Source organism: Drepanopeziza brunnea (assembly GCF_022702325.1).
Source record: "Drepanopeziza brunnea f. sp. 'multigermtubi' strain 214-2 chromosome Unknown ctg7, whole genome shotgun sequence".
NCBI classification, from domain to species: Eukaryota; Fungi; Ascomycota; class Leotiomycetes; order Helotiales; family Drepanopezizaceae; genus Drepanopeziza; species Drepanopeziza brunnea.
Genome location: NW_027094070.1, coordinates 272862 through 289321, shown reverse-complemented (window position 1 = coordinate 289321; position 16460 = coordinate 272862). Strand labels below are relative to the sequence as shown.

At 51.6% G+C, this 16460-nt stretch overlaps 6 protein-coding genes across 6 annotated transcripts; 2 read left to right on the top strand and 4 right to left on the bottom strand.

Moving 5' to 3' along the window:
- Positions 1-574: 574 nt before the first annotated feature.
- On the bottom strand, positions 575-2546 carry L3040_004634 (uncharacterized protein; the record flags this gene model as incomplete). The annotated part of the gene is made up of 8 exons (XM_066156266.1): positions 575-772; positions 824-942; positions 1017-1173; positions 1259-1386; positions 1501-2029; positions 2106-2133; positions 2246-2301; positions 2406-2546. The coding sequence occupies 8 exons, from the start codon at positions 2544-2546 to the stop codon at positions 575-577; spliced, it is 1356 nt and encodes a 451-aa protein (XP_066011688.1).
- Positions 2547-3349: 803 nt separating this feature from the next.
- Positions 3350-3823, bottom strand: L3040_004633 (uncharacterized protein; the record flags this gene model as incomplete). Its single annotated transcript, XM_066156265.1, has 4 exons — positions 3350-3376; positions 3453-3534; positions 3640-3671; positions 3728-3823. The coding sequence occupies 4 exons, from the start codon at positions 3821-3823 to the stop codon at positions 3350-3352; spliced, it is 237 nt and encodes a 78-aa protein (XP_066011687.1).
- A 478-nt stretch (positions 3824-4301) lies between these two features.
- On the top strand, positions 4302-7260 carry L3040_004632 (uncharacterized protein; the record flags this gene model as incomplete). Its single annotated transcript, XM_007287955.1, has 5 exons — positions 4302-5174; positions 5296-5306; positions 5380-6251; positions 6308-6620; positions 6672-7260. 5 exons carry the CDS (start codon positions 4302-4304, stop codon positions 7258-7260), a joined length of 2658 nt encoding a protein of 885 aa, XP_007288017.1.
- Positions 7261-8031: 771 nt separating this feature from the next.
- On the top strand, positions 8032-9024 carry L3040_004631 (uncharacterized protein; the record flags this gene model as incomplete). The annotated part of the gene is made up of 7 exons (XM_066156264.1): positions 8032-8066; positions 8237-8297; positions 8346-8405; positions 8471-8512; positions 8567-8653; positions 8703-8837; positions 8899-9024. 7 exons carry the CDS (start codon positions 8032-8034, stop codon positions 9022-9024), a joined length of 546 nt encoding a protein of 181 aa, XP_066011686.1.
- A 497-nt stretch (positions 9025-9521) lies between these two features.
- Positions 9522-11400, bottom strand: L3040_004630 (uncharacterized protein; the record flags this gene model as incomplete). The annotated part of the gene is made up of 2 exons (XM_007287953.1): positions 9522-11214; positions 11291-11400. 2 exons carry the CDS (start codon positions 11398-11400, stop codon positions 9522-9524), a joined length of 1803 nt encoding a protein of 600 aa, XP_007288015.1.
- A 2672-nt stretch (positions 11401-14072) lies between these two features.
- L3040_004629 (uncharacterized protein) lies at positions 14073-16428 on the bottom strand (the record flags this gene model as incomplete). The annotated part of the gene is made up of 2 exons (XM_007287952.1): positions 14073-16345; positions 16416-16428. The coding sequence occupies 2 exons, from the start codon at positions 16426-16428 to the stop codon at positions 14073-14075; spliced, it is 2286 nt and encodes a 761-aa protein (XP_007288014.1).
- Positions 16429-16460: the final 32 nt, after the last annotated feature.

Here is a 16460-nt window from a genome sequence, read left to right as displayed (position 1 = left end):
ATCATAGAAAGAGTACTTTACTACATATAATTTCACAAATCACTGAAGAATGCCAAGGATGCATGACAAAAGGTAGAGGTGGAGAGAGCAATTATTTATCCATTGTCTAGCATCAGCAGCAGCAGGCAAGGCGACTACTACCACTGAGACCGCTATAGACGACGCACTCCTCTCAGGCCCCGATGGCAATTCTCAACTAGGTAACCTATACCGTGCAGCCCGCTAAACGCAAAGAGCAGTGGGTGTCAAAGTCTCAAAACGCAAAAGGAGCAATTGCTGCCCAATCCTGTCCATCATCAATTGCCCCGCAGACCATTAGTCGTTCGTCTTCATTTTTGCTCCACCATCCATCCCGTCCCATGCCATGCCATGACATGACCCGATCATGCAAACAAGAGAGCTCCCATGTGCCCGGCTATCCAGCCTATTCATGAGAGAGGGGCAGGAAAAATAAACGAACCAGATGTAGGGACACAACAATGCAATGCCAGACCATAACCTGTTCGCCAAAGATGCCGCAAAACAAGCAGGAAGAGATATTACACGTGTGGAATTGATGTGAAGGGTATGCTGTTTAGGACTCATCAGGGCGACGGGCACCACGGGAAGCGCCACCGCCGCCACGGCCTCGTCCGCGGTAGCCATCGCCACGGTATTGGCCTCGACCTCTGCCTCTGTATCCGTCACCACGTCCACCGCGCGGGCCACCTCGTCCGCCTCTAGTGCGTTGGATCTCTTGGAAACCGTCGTTGACTGGTGGGGTCGAGGTTGGCTGGGGAGATGTTAAATGAAGTTCACGTGTGAGTGAGGAAGAAGTGCTCACCTCAGGCGGACTCTCAGGGTGGTCGTCAGCCCAGCTCTGGACGTTCGAAGGAGCAGCGGGTGTGGCAGTAATACCAGTATCGGTCTCGGCAGCATTACGAGGAACCTCAACCCACTCCTCTGAAGAACGGGGTAGTCAGCAGTTGTCATGTCACCTGATTCTGGGGCTAACGAAGGGGAAGAAAAAAACGTACGACTGGTTGACATTGAGAGATCGTTGCTGTTATCCCAATTGGCCTCTGCAGCAGCGTTGGCAGCTCCATCACCAAAGGTAGAGTTTTGGGGAACACCTTGGTCGTAGGCGGCCTCAGCATGACCGTTGGTCAATTGGGTAGCAGCAGGGGCGTCGAGCTGTGGAACAGTCAGCGAATGTCTAGTTTCCCGACCGGATGACAAATCATCCCAGTACCATGGGATGGTCTTTTCCGCTACCTACCTCGGTAAGACCTGCATTGAGAATAGTTGGGTCGCTTTCTACCGGGTATTTGGCAGTCTCAACGGCTTCACTCTCCTCTGGGAGGGCGACAGGCATCTGAGCGAGGGAAGCAGCCTTGAGATCGGCGTCTATATTATGTATTAGAAGTGGTCGAGACAAAGTTCGCCGTACGAAGGTGCCCAGGGCAGATTGTAGACATCACTAGATTCAACCGGGGCCCGGGGGTAGGGAGGGACACCTACAGGTAACAGAGAGGGCCTCTTGGTTGACAGACATGATAGTCTCCGAAGAGCCTTGAATGAGACTCAGCATGGCAGCCACTGCGCTGGCGTCGCCCGCATAAACCTGGGCCAATAGACCCTCCAAAGCCTTGCTCTCCTCTTGCTCGGCCAGCTCATCCTCGCCTCTGCGGATTGCAGCCAATTTCAGGAACTGCGAGAGCAGAAGAAGGTTGTCCTGCTGCTCCTGGATTGCAGATGCTGCGGCCTCGGACTTGGCAGAGCTGACAGCCTCCTCCAACTCCTTGCTGTGGCGCTCTGCGAAGGTCTTCTCCAAGTCGGCCTTCTCAGACTGCAACTTTGACTTGTACTCCTGGTCGAACTTCTTGTACTGTGCGATTTGATCTTCCAGTTGGGTGAGGGATGCCTGGAGGGCGGGCTTCTTCAGAAGTTGGGCCTTCTGGTCGGCGTTGATCTTGCGCGAAGCTACCAGCTCGTCGAGAGACTTGTCGGGGTTCTCAGCTACGATGCTGTCGACTTTTGAGGCATTGGTCTGCGCAGTGGTTAGAATAGTCGGAGCCAAGTGCCCAGCTTGCATAGAAATTGCAAAGGCGGAGGAGCTCACTCACAATCTTTTTGTTGACACCACGGATGCTTCTGTTGAGAAGTCAGTGAAGCTGTTTGGCAGGGACGCCGTGCCAGCGGGCAGAGCAAAACTGCCTAGATATTCAGAGCACATAGGACTCCAGGCGATCCCAGGGATACGTACTTATAGAGCTCCTTAATGTACGGGCTTTCGTAAGAACCATCACCATTCGCGCTCTCCTACAGGATGACTTTCGTTAACCATTGCCTCACAAACCTATATCAGCCCTGAGAAGGCGCTACAGATAGCTGAAAGAAACATAGGAAGCTTCCTCAGTACTTACGGTCGCCCCATTGGGAGGCGCAACCTCAGCTGCGGCTGGAGCCGCTACCTCCTCACCAGCAGCCGCCTTGGCCGCCTTCTTCTTCTTCGCAGACTTCGACTCGTTCTTCACGACGGGGTTGGCGGTGACGGCGGCTGCCATTGTGAGCTAGGAGTAGCGTTGGATTCCGAGAAGAAGGAGCGTTTGTTTGGCTGTGAGCGTGTCGCTGCGGATGTGGTGTGAGTGTGCGTGTGCGTGTGCGTGTTTGGATAGGAGTGTGTAGGTATGTTCGAGAAAGAGAGTAGTAGGATACTCAAGGATTGTAGGACGGAGTCGGAGAGATATGGAGGATGTTAGAGTTGGGTGGTTGATCAGGGTCGGAAGTGATGTAAGAACTGGGAGATGGAAGCTGTGTTGAATTGAGCGGGAACACCCCGGCTAAACTTCCGTCGCGTAGCGCGCTCTTGTTTGGCACGGACGGACAGATGTGAGCAGAATATCAGAGAAGCAGGGCAGGGCAGCATGCAATTAACTACAACTATTTACAAGAAGCTGCTGTCTTTCACTTCGCATCTAGATAGGCAACAAGCGTGGATTTGGCTTTGATAAATAATGGCAATGGGATAAATCTATGCACTGCTTCGATTCATTTTCTTTCTCTACCTACAGAGGGAACATCCATCAGGGCTACACTTCCGAGTGAAATTCCCAGCCATGGCCAGACCCCCAATCCACAGGCTACAGCCTCGTCCGTAGCCTTACTTTTACTCCGTCCTCCCGTGCGCCAGGGTGGTCCAAAGTCCAAACAGCCCCGGATATAGTGAGGATATCGGTTCTGTTCAGCATTTCCAGTCCTCTCAGCCTCTCCAACCAAGCCCAATTAGCTGAGGTTCACGGTGGCCAGCCATATCTTCCCTTGATGTAGAGATGTGCTTGTTCATCCTTATCCTGCCATAGTAACAGCTTCAACCTTTGAATTTCGCTAAGGATGCCTGCGGTGCGGGACATTCGTTAGCCAGAGATCCAGCATTCACCACCGACATTTCCAATCCCATGGAACCAACATACCTCCGTTACCTTCTTGACACTCTTCGCACTGATTCCCCGTTCTCCCGCCGCTCTCGCATTGATAGTAGCCTCCTTCATCAGCCTAGACCATGTCAGCATCAGCATCAGCGTTGGCTGCACAGCTTTCATCAAAAATCGAGGCGTCTTGTTGTAATAGCGGGACGGAATAGGGGAAGGGATCGCGTACGTTTGCAGAAAGAGCTCGTAGTCAAGAAATATCTGGGAAAGAAGTCAGCGATTGGGGTTCTAGGAGATTCGTGGAAATATCTACCCACCAACACATCCACGTTCTTGGTCACATTGCGCTTCGAGTGGGCTTTGACGATCTTCTTGACCGTCGCCCGAGGATAGAGTTTCTGACAGGCTGCCATGGCGATGGGGGATGTGTCCGGTAGTATAGCGGGTTTCCGCTGTGTTGGATTGGATTCTGTGTTGCCTTGAGCGTCCGGTTGGGTTGTGTTGTGTGGTGTTGTGTTGTGTTGTGTTGGCCCACTGTCGAGGTCGTGTACAGTCGAGTTTGGTCTGCACCAAACGCCGAGGTACAAAATGGCGTTGAACCAAACGGCAACTCCAAGTCCAACTCATTCTCCCTCCCATCCCTTCTCATTTTCCCTCACATATGCTGCGAACATCCAACCTGATCTCGCTCGATATTCCAGAAATAAGTTTCCTTCAACTGACCAACTATCACCGCCTCTCAGATTCGCACTAGTAAAATATTGATCAACATCCCACCTCGGTCGGCTAGAGCTTCCGCGTACTTAGCGACTTTCCATCCTCCCATCCTCATATCCGCCCAAACCTTCTTGACCTCTTCCCTCCTCCCTCTATCCTCCCCCCTCTATGACAATGGCTCCAGCTATCGCCATCGATCGGGATATCCTCCCAGACAACATCAAGCCCATCAACTATGACATCTCGCTCTACGATATCGAACTTGGAGGTGCCTTCTCCTACAAGGGCACCGTCAGCATCCTCGGCCGGATCGTCAAGAGCACCAAGGAGATCACGCTGAATAGCCATCTTCTCAAGATCCAGAGCGCCGAAGTGTCAGTATCACTCGAAGATACCAAGACCCAGCAAACGTTCAATTCAACGGCCATCTCGTACGATGCTCCTAGACAGCGTGCCACCATCTCGTTTGCAGAGAACCTCCCAACGACAGAGAAGGCCACTATTTTCATCAAGTTCGAAGGAACTGTCAACAATGACATGGCTGGTTTCTACCGATCCAAGTACAAGCCTGCGGTGGAGCCTGTGCCATCGGTTCCCAAGGACGGAGACAGCCACGTGATGTTCTCGACCCAATTCGAGAGCTGTGATGCCCGAAGAGCTTTCCCTTGCTTTGATGAGCCAAATCTGAAGGCAACCTTTGATTTTGAGATTGAGCTGCCCGAGGACCAAGTTGCCCTCTCGAATATGCCGGAGAAGAGCACCAAGAAGTCCAGAGACGGCTTCAAGGTTGTATCGTTTGAGAAGACTCCGATCATGAGCACATACTTATTGGCATGGGCAGCCGGAGACTTTGAGTATATCGAAGACTTCACGAAGCGCAAGTACAATGGGAAGAACCTTCCTGTTCGTGTGTACACTACCAGGGGATTGAAGAGTCAAGCTCAGTACGCCTTGGACCACACTCCCCAGATCATTGACTACTACTCGGACATATTTGGAATCGAGTATCCACTACCAAAGTGTGATTTGCTCGCTGTCCATGAATTTGTAAGAATCGGAGAACAAAATCCCCCTCTCACCGGCCCTGCTCCCTAAGCTGACTCGTCAGGCTATAATAAGTCCTCCTCGAGTCTTGATTCAGACATCTGCTAACCGTTGCTTTCTCTAGTCTCACGGAGCGTAAGTTCCTGCCGACCGATCTCTCTTTCTCTTGTGCTAATCAATCGTGTATTCTCTGCTGACTTAATGGCAGGATGGAGAACTGGGGATTGATAACCTATAGAACTACGGCTGTCCTATTCGACGAGAAGACTTCAGACGAGAAGTACAGGAACAGAATCGCTTACGTTGTTGCCCATGAACTTGCTCACCAATGGTTCGGGAACCTTGTCACTATGGATTGGTGGAACGAGTTATGGCTCAACGAAGGTTTCGCCACCTGGGTCGGCTGGTTGGCAACAGATCGCATCCATCCAGACTGGCACGTGTGGCCTCAGTTTGTCTCTGAAAGCATGCAAACTGCATTTACTTTGGACTCACTCCGTAGCTCTCACCCCATCGAAGTTCCCGTCAAGGATGCTCTAGATGTTGACCAAATCTTCGACGCCATCAGTTATCTCAAGGGCAGCTCTGTCATTCGCATGTTGGCCGCCCACCTCGGACAAGATGTCTTCTTAAAGGGCGTGGGAGACTACCTGAGAGCCCATGCTTACGGAAATGCGAAGACGAACGACCTGTGGTCTGCTCTCAGCAAGGCTTCCGGTCAGGATATTCCTGGCTTGATTGACCCTTGGATTCGTAAGATCGGATTCCCGGTTCTTACTGTCGCAGAAGAGCCAGGACAAATCAGCGTCAGGCAGACTCGCTATCTTTCTACTGGGGATGTCAAGGCAGAGGATGACGGCACCACCTGGTGGGTTCCTCTTGGACTCGAAGGCAAGGTTGGTAGAAAGGAGGTTCAACCCATCGGATTCTCGAAGAAGGAAGACACCGTTCGTGATATTGATGACTCGTTCTACAAGCTCAACAAGGATACTACTGGGTTCTACCGCACGAACTACCCTCCAAGCCGGCTTGCCACACTTGGAACCCAAATCGAGCGTCTCAGTCTCTCTGACAAAATTGGTAACCTACATTTTCCCATCTTCGTGGAACCTGACTGATTTTTGATTGTTTTTCAGGGCTGGTTGGTGACGCTGGCGCTCTGGCGTATTCTGGAGAAGGAAGTACCCCCGGACTTCTGGCTTTCGTCGAAGGCTTCCAAGCTGAAAATAACTACCTCGTCTGGTCACAAATCCTGAGCTCAATCTCTACTGTCAAGGCTATCTTTGCAGAGGATGAGGCAATTTCAGAAGGCTTGAAGAAGTTCACTCTCAAATTGATCTCTCCCGCTGTTGAGAATATTGGGTGGGAAACCGCCTCTGGCGAGGATCTACTCACCAGCCAGCTCCGTGCTCTCCTTATCCTCACAGCAGGCTTGAACGGCCACGAGAAGTAACAATACGCTCTCAGTAGATCTTATGACGGGCTGCTAACATTGCCCAGGGTGACCGCTGAGGCTAAGAAGCGATTCGACCTCTACAAATCAGGTGACAAATCCGCCATTCACCCCAACCTCCGCGCCGCAGTCTACAACCTCGCCATCTTCCACGGAGGTAGATCCGAGTTCGAGTCCATCAAGGCGGAATGGCACTCAACCACTTCTGTCGACGGCCGCGAAATGACCCTCCGAGCCCTCGGCCGTATCCAAGACCCCACTCTCCTCCCCGAGTATCTCTCCCTCCTCTTCAAGGACGTCGCTACACAAGATATGCACACTGGCGCCATGGCTATTGCCGCAAACTCGCACACCCGCCCAGGGCTGTGGAAGTACATTCAGGAGAATTTTGACGCGATCAAGGAGAAGCTGAGTAAAAACATGGTAGTGCTCGATCGGTTCTTGAGATTGAGTTTGAACAAATTCAATGATCGCGAGACCGAGAAAGATATTGCAAAATTCTTTGAGGGTAGAGATAACCGTGGCTATGACCGTACGCTGAATGTGGTCAGCGATACAATCCTGGGACGAGCTACGTACAAGGAGAGAGACGCGAAGGTTATCCTGGAGTGGCTGAAGGTGCATGGATATTCCTAGAAAGTGGCGTTGGGGCTCTAAAAATGACGGAACTCGAGCCATCATGGGTGTTTGGAAGAAGATAGCCAAGCTGAATGCTGCCCGTCTGATCGCCGAACTAAACAACGTCTTACATTCCAATTTACTATCATGCAAACGGAAGCGACATTTTTGCTAAAGTGATGAAGTGAGAATGAGCACGACGCTCTCTGCTCCTTGAATCATCATCGACTCCAATACTAGTAAAGCTGGATCTTGCCATAGCTGCTAATAAGAGTAAGAGCGGCGGAATAGCGCCTGCTGTATGGCGATCCTACCTGCCTTTGAACCATATAATTCCCGTGTAGCTCAGTATGGTTAGTCTCTATATAGATTGGTATTATCTTTGCCCCGCCATGCTTTCTTTGTTCAAAAGGCCGTGACATTAGCTATTTGGTGCGCACAATGCTGAGTGATGATGTGATGTTGTAAATAAAGAGAATTTGAAGCTTTATCTAGTAAGCACCAGACCAGATCAATGGGATGCTTGTTTCGTCGTAAAAGACCTTTCCGTGCTTCCATGCCCGCCTGTTCTTGGCTCCCGTTTAGGGGCCCCTTCCTATTCTGTTCGATTTTGATTTCCACGTGAGCCCACGTTCCGCGCTAGGCCCGCCGGCACGTGCAACTAAGGTCCCACAAATACTACGCTAATCTTTCGACTCTCTCTTTAACCTCCTCACTTTCGATTTCGATCTCATCTACAACAACTCAACACCAGATCGTCGGCTCTCCTGACCGCGAACGCACAACATCATGGCCGATGATAGACGATCTCAGGATCGATTTACGTGACTGTCGTTCTGCTGATGTAAGATAAAAGAGCAGAGCAGAGATCCCCTCCTCTCCCCTCCCCCCTCCCCCCTCCCCCCTACGACAGCGGGTAGCACATATCATTTTGAGATGCGCTTTTACTGACGATGTATATAGCTCAATAAATTTCGCCCCAGCGCCTCGATAGGAGCCGAGCTATCGCTCCTGTGGCTCCTGTTGCAGCCGCCTCAGCAATTCCAGCAGTCCCAGTAAGTCACTTATCCATATTGGTAGCTTCGATCTAACTATATAAACAGGCTACTGTGCCCCTGGCTTCGATGGCCATAGCTACCATCGCCTTGGTTGCTATCGCAGCCGTAAGTTCCTCGCACCCCGGTTACAATTTCAATTGAAGCTTCCATAATACTTACTGTTTCAACAGGATACCACAGTCTCGAAAGCTGCACCAGCTGCCACAACCCACGTGAGAGCTCGCACTCCTAGCCACGATTATACCTCAACTTACTGATATATACAGTCTTCTGCACAGCACCCGGACGGAAAACCGGCGCGCACGCCTCTTCCGAGCGGCCGAACCAGCGCGGCCCCTACTACAACCGCCACAGTAAATGGGAGAAAGAGCAAAGGATATGTTACGTCATCAGGACCACTAGCTCGTATCTCTGAACTATATAGCCTTCCCTCCTTCCATAGATAATAATCATCCTCTTGTCCCCCCTCTTGATTCTCCCTCTTTTCTACCACCCCACCCACCACAACCCGGCGCTCCCATCCCAGACGCTAACTTTGTAAGTTCCCCTGCTTTCTCTATCGATTGCCTTTACACTCATAAAGCTAACCGTTACACAGACTGCTACCCGCTACGCCTGCCCATTCCAAGGCTACACGAAAGATTTCGACAAGGATCGTACCTACAAGCGCCACTACGGAGATGTCGACCACCTCGGCAACCGTTGGTATTGCCAGCAATATTAGGTGCGAACCTCGTCTGTTTCACCTCCTCAAATCATCAACTCTACAATAGAGATTTTTGCGAACCCATCCACCGTCTCTAGCAATATAGAAAGCTGTTCTCTACACTGAGTTTCCCCCTTGCTGTGATATTGTGACAGCAGGAACGATAAAAATTCCCATGCCCAGGCTTCTCGAAACAGTTTCAGAAAAACCGTGGCTTTCGTTTTATTAAAATAGGAATCTCGGAACTGCTGAACAGTCACGATTTTAAGACTTTCGAGCTGTAGCCGGCAGACCCTTTTCGTACAAAATTTGATCTAGATACAAAAGATCATCAAACAATTCAGACATGACCGAGCCGTGGGCTGGTAATATCCGAAACGAGGTATCTTGATATCTGCCACTTCGCTACTGCGAAAATTATATGTCCTTGAGTTCAAATCCTAGATTGATGAATATTCTATCCTTCAAACGATAAAACTCGTTGCCCAGGCAGGGCGAAACTACCCCGTAAACCTCTAGTCCATTTTCTCCACTTCCTTGATCTTGATATCAATCGACATGCCCCATCCATCTCTGCCTCCAATCCAATTCTTGCTCTTCCCAACCTTCTGGATATACGAAACATGGTCAGACAGAGCCTCTTTCAACATCAACGGGTCTTTCTTGATCTTCTTGATCGAGAGAATCAGTCTCAGGCCCTCCTTGTCATTGTTCTTCCCGAAGCCACTTGCCCACTCCGAACGGATCTTGAGGCGAGGCGCGTCTCCGTCGAAGTTACCGCCGGGGTAGATTTTGCTGATCATGAGCCCCACAGCACCTAGATATCTCGTCCACCAGACCTCCTCGGGCGTGAGGATCGACTGGAGACTGAGCTTGAAGTCTGCTTCACGAGGAGGTAGCTCTCCCTCGTATCTCTCTTCCAGCATCAGCCCCAGCAGCGCACGGTCCGAGTGGGATACTCCGTGCGTCGAGGCCATGAAGCCTGAGCTGGTGCAGTACAGAGCTGCTGTGGATGCAATCTCCTTCGCCATGGGCGCGTGGACGTAGAGAACGTTGGCAAGCGAGTGCACCACGTGCTTGCTAATAGACTCGGGGAAGGACCGGCCGCCTTTCTTGCAAGAGTCCGGAATCGAGTTGATCAAGAGATTACTCAAGGTATCGGCGGCTTTGCGACCGTAGTTCTCTGTCGCTACCTCGAGGGGATCGTCGTCTCTGATGTCCTGCGGCAGCTCTCTGAACAACAGACCTTCTCGAACGCCACCTTGGCAGAAATGGGCCTCTTTGATGCCGTGGGGTAGGGATCTGGTGAGCACATTCACCAGGAATGCAACGGCGGGCACTTGGGCTCTGCGTCGGTCGGAAACCCGGAAGATCTTTTTTGACTCTCGTGCAACTTTCTTCAACGTCTCGATGTCTTGAAATTTCTGCTTGCTTGCCCTGAACCCGTTGATCATCGAGATTGGGTAGTGGCGGCCATGAATCTGTCCCATGTAGAGCAGAAGGTAGCCCCAGCCCCTGAAGCCTCCCCCAGAGAGATAGAGCGGGAATCCACCTTCGCTCTGGGCTTTTTCCACCATGTCTGCTGGTATCTTCAAATCATCGTAGGCTTGTCTGAAGTTGGCCTCCATTTCCTCGCGCAGTCTCGCCACGGCTGCGTCACCGTCTTCTTTGCTTTTGCCTTTGCGGAGAGCTTCCAGCTGTCTTGTCAGGGCAGCAGCTCCATACGGGAAGCTGACAGAGCCCCTCGGACTGACTTCTACCTTCCCATCAATCGACCGCATCCACGTAATCTGGGTGCTGCCCCCGCCAAGATCCATCACGATACCGGACACGGTCGAAAAGCCGCTTGCAACTCCCAACGCACCGACGTAACCTTCCTCCTCCTTGCCCAACATCTCCACTTTCAAGCCGGTAGCCTTCTTGATCGCTTTACAGTACTCAACGGCATTGACTGCCGTCCGTGTTGCTTCCGTGGCAACGATCCGGATGCGGTTCTCGGGAACCTTGAGATCTCTACAGATGACCTTGAAACGCATCAAGGCGGCAATTATCTGCGCGATAATGTCGTCCGGGATGGGGACGCGTTCGCCCGTCTCGTCGTCGTACTGGGCCGAGTACAGGCTGATGTCCAAGCGGTACGAGACCAGGGTCGGCAGTATCCGGGACGTTGGCGGTGCGAGACTCGATACCGAGAATCTGATGCCATTGCTGTACATTCGGGGTATGTATCAGTAGCTATAACTAGTATATTAAATTATTGGGGGAATGAAAGGGTAGCACTAACCTGCCCATATCCACGATGCCTCGGAGATTCTTGTCACCACCCTTGTCTTGCGAATCGGCTGCTGCTCCAGACAGGCCCGCGACGGGCGGGAGTTCCGGACCGCCACCCATGATGAAATAATTTGTAGATCTTTGGAATACAAAGCCTCAATCGCGATGTATACGGAGTAGAAAAGAAGAGTGAGGAAAAAAGGATGAAGAGGAATGTTGTAGGTACCTATTGTACCTGCGCTAACAAGCCCCCACTCGCCCGCAAGGTGCATTGGCATTGGCATCAAGGGCCCCAGCACGTGGTCTGCGTCATCACAAAGTCAATTTTTTTCTCTCTCCAATCTTTCCCTATTCGCCTTCATCACAAGATGTGCGTGTGGTCACTGACCTGACTTCTAGGGTCATGCTGTATTGGGCAGTCCCCCGTGGGGCACCAGGGAGGCCCCTCGTGATGTGTTTTGTTTACGTTAAGCGAGCTGAGGACGAAGGAAATGCGTGGCCGTCAACTCTAATGGCAGAGATCGGCGGGCCCGCGGACGAACTGGCAAGGTCGACGAGTATACTGCAGTTGGCCTAGGATTTATACAGTGCAATTCATATGGAGGTCGATTTCCATCACCCCGAGCTCTGTCGAACTGTATTATTGTCAAAGCAAGGCAAAGCTAGGCCGCGCGCCATGGGATCCTCCCATTATCAAACTTTTACAGAGTACATTCCCCAGGGGAGGAGGGTCCACCACAGGGTGAAGGACATCGATGTATATTCTGTTAAAGATAGGCTCTTTACTCAATTGAAGTAAGTCTATATACATATGCGAACACGCCATAATGGGAACTGAAGTAATTCAGCTGGACCAACGGATATACTCGACATTGCTCTGTAGCTAATAAGGTATGCAGAGAAGTCACGCATGTTACGCACATGAGGGGTTTTCCCCCCTTCCCTGCTAAGGAAACTCTTAAGCGGAGGGGTTCAAGTGCCACCCCCCCCCCCCCCCCCACGGGGCCCCATGTTTCAGGCTTCGGATTCTTGGGCCTCGGCTGTCGATCTGATGGACCCGTGAGCAGAAGGTCTGGGAATAACTTGAAAGCAATGCATGTACGAAGTAGGGAGCCACCACCAGAGTGAAGCAGACACGTCGAATCCATAACGTACAAAAGAAGTGCGCCGTTTAGCTCGCTAAAAGGTTGCGATCAATTACCGGTATCGACCCAGAAGATTCACTCGCGGAGCTTGACAGGTAGGTCAGCCCGCACCCGGAGAGACGCAGCTAGCTTCTCCATCCTCGAAGCAAAACTACCTACCTACCTTTTTCTTACATACTTACGTGTCCAGTAATCCCCCCCGAGAGGTCCAATTGCAGATCACAGAACACGGTATATAAACATCACTATCGCTTTCAATTCGCTACTCTCGTGTCATCTGCATTTCCCCGTTCGCGGCCGCTCGGCGCCTGAGTATTCACAGAATCCTCGCTACTGAACGCCGCCCAGCCAGGACTGTACTCTGTAAATATCAAGAAAACCTTTGCAATATTTTTATTATTATTTTAAATCCAAATGGTTTTTTTTTTTTTTTTTTTTTTTTTTTTTTCAAACAGGCATCATCAACCCACCAGCAAAGCCATCTCCCCGCTTTCAATCTCCAAATCTCATCGCCGCTGTCAACCCCACCAACCCCGTCCTCTCCGCTCCGCTCTGCAAATGTCATACTTAGAGCAAGCCATCGCACTCAACACATATCCACCCCCTCGTATCCATCTCCACCACGCCTTTCATCCCCCCTCTCTATATACATCCTGCAAGACCCGCCGCCGAGCCGACCGTTCAATACACACACACACACACACACACACAATGCAACGTACAGAAAACCTCATCACAACCGCACTTTACGCCACGCCCAAGCCCAAGCCCAAGCCCATCTCCCTTTATTTCCCCTCCTCCTCCTCCTCCTCCTCATCCTCCTCTCTCTGCCTTTAATTCTCAAGTACGTACTGTCCTCCTCGCCCTGAGCAGTGTTATACCTAGACGACACCATGCGCGCTTCGCCAGGCAGCAGCCATCCAGCGGAAAGGAAAATCTGATCGAAGGCGGGTGAATGAATGTATGTATGTGTATCCGTATATATATATCCGAATCGACGTCGCTATCAAGTTCTACGGATTCGCCAAACCCTCCCGCGTCTCCCCCTTCGTGATATGTATTCTCCTTCTTGTCGTGTTTAGATATATATACATATACACATATATACACACAAGGTACATAGGTATGTATACATATATATTTGTAATGTTTTGCCCGTCCCCACCCTCCCAACCCCGACTAATTCCTAAAGCTCTCATAAAAAACACTGGAATGAAATGAGACAAAAAAAACTTAGCGAGAAAATTCATGAAGAGTTTTATATTGCGTCTAGGACAGGCATTTCGGGGTATGTAACTAACAGTAAGGGAACGCTCTTTCTCGCCTGCTACTAGCACTTGTCGGACTCAACTTGAAAAACAAATCACGTATGTAATAAGGTCTCGGCATCATGAAGTTCCAGAGGTGGAGGAGAAAGGCGTGGATTGAAAAAAGGTAATCCTGTCCTGTCCTATCCTGTCCTGCCCTGTCATGTTCCTATTGAAAAACAAAATTATACGCGCCGATATAACGCGCTTATTAGGCACGCATACCCGGGTGGCTCAGATAAGAATAATCCTTCGTGCCCGCCCATTTATCATTCTGTGCGCCTTAGACTTCCCAGCACGTATCTGTGTTCGCTCTTCCCTTCGCTCTTCCCCGAGTACTTCACGGCATCCCCCTCGTAGGCCTCTCACTGAACAGCTCCGCTGCTTCGGGACAATACTGTTTGTTCCCTGCCATCCCTCTCTCACTGCCCCAGCACACCACACTCGCGTCTACGATCCCGCTCAGCACGCCCTCCATTGCCCCAAGAACACCCCAGCCGATAAAACTGGCTACCAGACCCACCACATAGGCGTATGCACTTCCTCTGATACCAGCGCCTTCTGGCATGGAAATCTGCAGCTGGCGCGCTGTAGCTACCCACCCGCCGAAACCGAGAGCCATGGCCATGATGAACCGGGTAGCGTGCAAAATGAGCTTGGCTAGGCGGTAAGGAAGAAGGGGAGTTATTTGCCGGTTTCGCGCGTTGAAAGATCGCGGTGTGAGGGTTGTGGTTGGTGCCTGCGGACTCAAGAATGTCATCTGACTGAGGCCACGAGCAGAGTCGTGAAGGGCTTGAGAATGTATGGCCGCATATGTGAGGGTAAGAGGGTTAGTGAGTGCAGTGATGGGCGTTGGGATGAAGGAGTAAGCGAAGATTGTCACAACACTGATAAGGCGGCGCGGAAGGACCAAGAGCGGTAAGCGAATGAGGAGGGCCAATAGGGTTGACAGGGAGATAGTACCAAAAATTGTAGTTGTTGCGTGGGTGAGTGCTGCAATGACTACTTCTCGAGATGCTGGAGCTGGGATGACGCCGCGATGGAAGTACCATTGGGATACAACCGCTCCAGTAGTTGCTCTTTGAATACCGCTGAGCAAGGACAGCGTCCAGATGTACATCAGGACAAAAAAGATTGCTAGCCACCAACTTGTCGCATCGATAATAAATCTGGTGACGGAAGTCGATAGATGGCCCCCAAGGAACACTCTGGTGAACATTCCAAGCCACAACCAAGTCCATGCCACCACGGCGCCCAACGTCGCGAATCCCATCCCAAGAAGAGCAGGGTTGTCACCTAATATCTTCGAGGCAAACTGTAATATGTCAACTGCCTTTCTCACAGACTTGCGACCTCTGTATATCGTATACAGCCATATCAGTGAAAATAGTCCAGGGATGAAAGATAGCCATCTCATCGCCTTATCCTGAAGACTGTTGCCGTGGCTCGACCCTTTGTAGCTAGCGATGAAAGGGTACAGCGAGAAGGAGATCAAGATGACCGGGACTGCGAGCAGAATCAAATGTACCAGTTGCTTCACGAATGACCGCAGCAGGGCCAACCAGATGAGCGACACGAAGACTGACACCACTGTATCTACAGCGAAGAGGTGAAACGAGGCATGGAGGGTGGTGTAGATCGTATCGCCGATATTTCTGTCAGGTGTTTCTGTATGGAGAAAGACGAGGAAGAAAGTCGAAAAGAGCGCCCCGAGGCATATCATATAGAGGGACCCCCAGAATATATCGTGTCTCGGCGCTTCTGCAGTGGTCTGAGCCAGGACCTCGGGAACCGTCGCAACTGAGCTCGGAGGTCGTGATATCCCAGCCCCAGCAGCATGGCGTGCATCGGCCCATCTGTCGTGCCCACTCTTGGAATTCGTAGGCGATCTGATCGGTCCATCTCGAGGTTCTGATCGGAAGTTCTGGAAGGCAGGCGGGCTATCATCGCTGTCCATCTCTACAGCCAGATCATACGGCGGATCATCATCCTCTATCGTCGACTCGAGCCCAATATCCTCCATTCTTCCCCTTCCTCTACTGCTGGCCTTGCTACTCCGCCGTGTGCTCTCCCCATCCTTGTCGCTGCCTTCTTCCCCGATCATTCCCGGCGTTCGCCCTCTTCCTCTCATACTCCGGCCACCGCCATTCCAGCTGCTCTTTATCCCTCCTCCTCCTCTCCCACGGTCTTCGGTAGATCTTCCGTGATCGTCCTTCGCCGTCTCTACCGACTCATGACTGGCCTCGGGATCTGTCTCGCGGCTCTCTTCGAGCCGTGCTATAGGAGCAAAAGTTCTTCTGGATTTTTGCAGAGCAAAGAAATCCGCAGTCTCCCTCTCCCGCTCCTCCTCGTCGTCCTCTTCGCGGAACTCGTCCAAGGCGCTATGAAACAAAGGCGCGTCTGGCGGAGCCGCGGCGTAACGGGGGAAGTTGAAGTTCGAGGCCGCCAGGTATGGGTTGCCCAGCCGTGAGGAGTATCCGCGAGACTGGGCCCGGAGAGGCTGGCTTGCTCGTCGGTATCGGTCGTTGGGGTTTCGGGGTGGAGGGTCAGCGTTATCGGGCTGGACGAAGTTCGAAATTCGCGACTGGGACTGGGCGAGAAACTTGGAAGCATCTGGAGGTATTTATTGTGTTAGGAGGCGCATTCTGCCGAGGGTGATATCCTACCCAGAGAGTATACGCACATTCTGAGAACATCTTTGACCTTCGACTGTCGACTGTCGGTGATG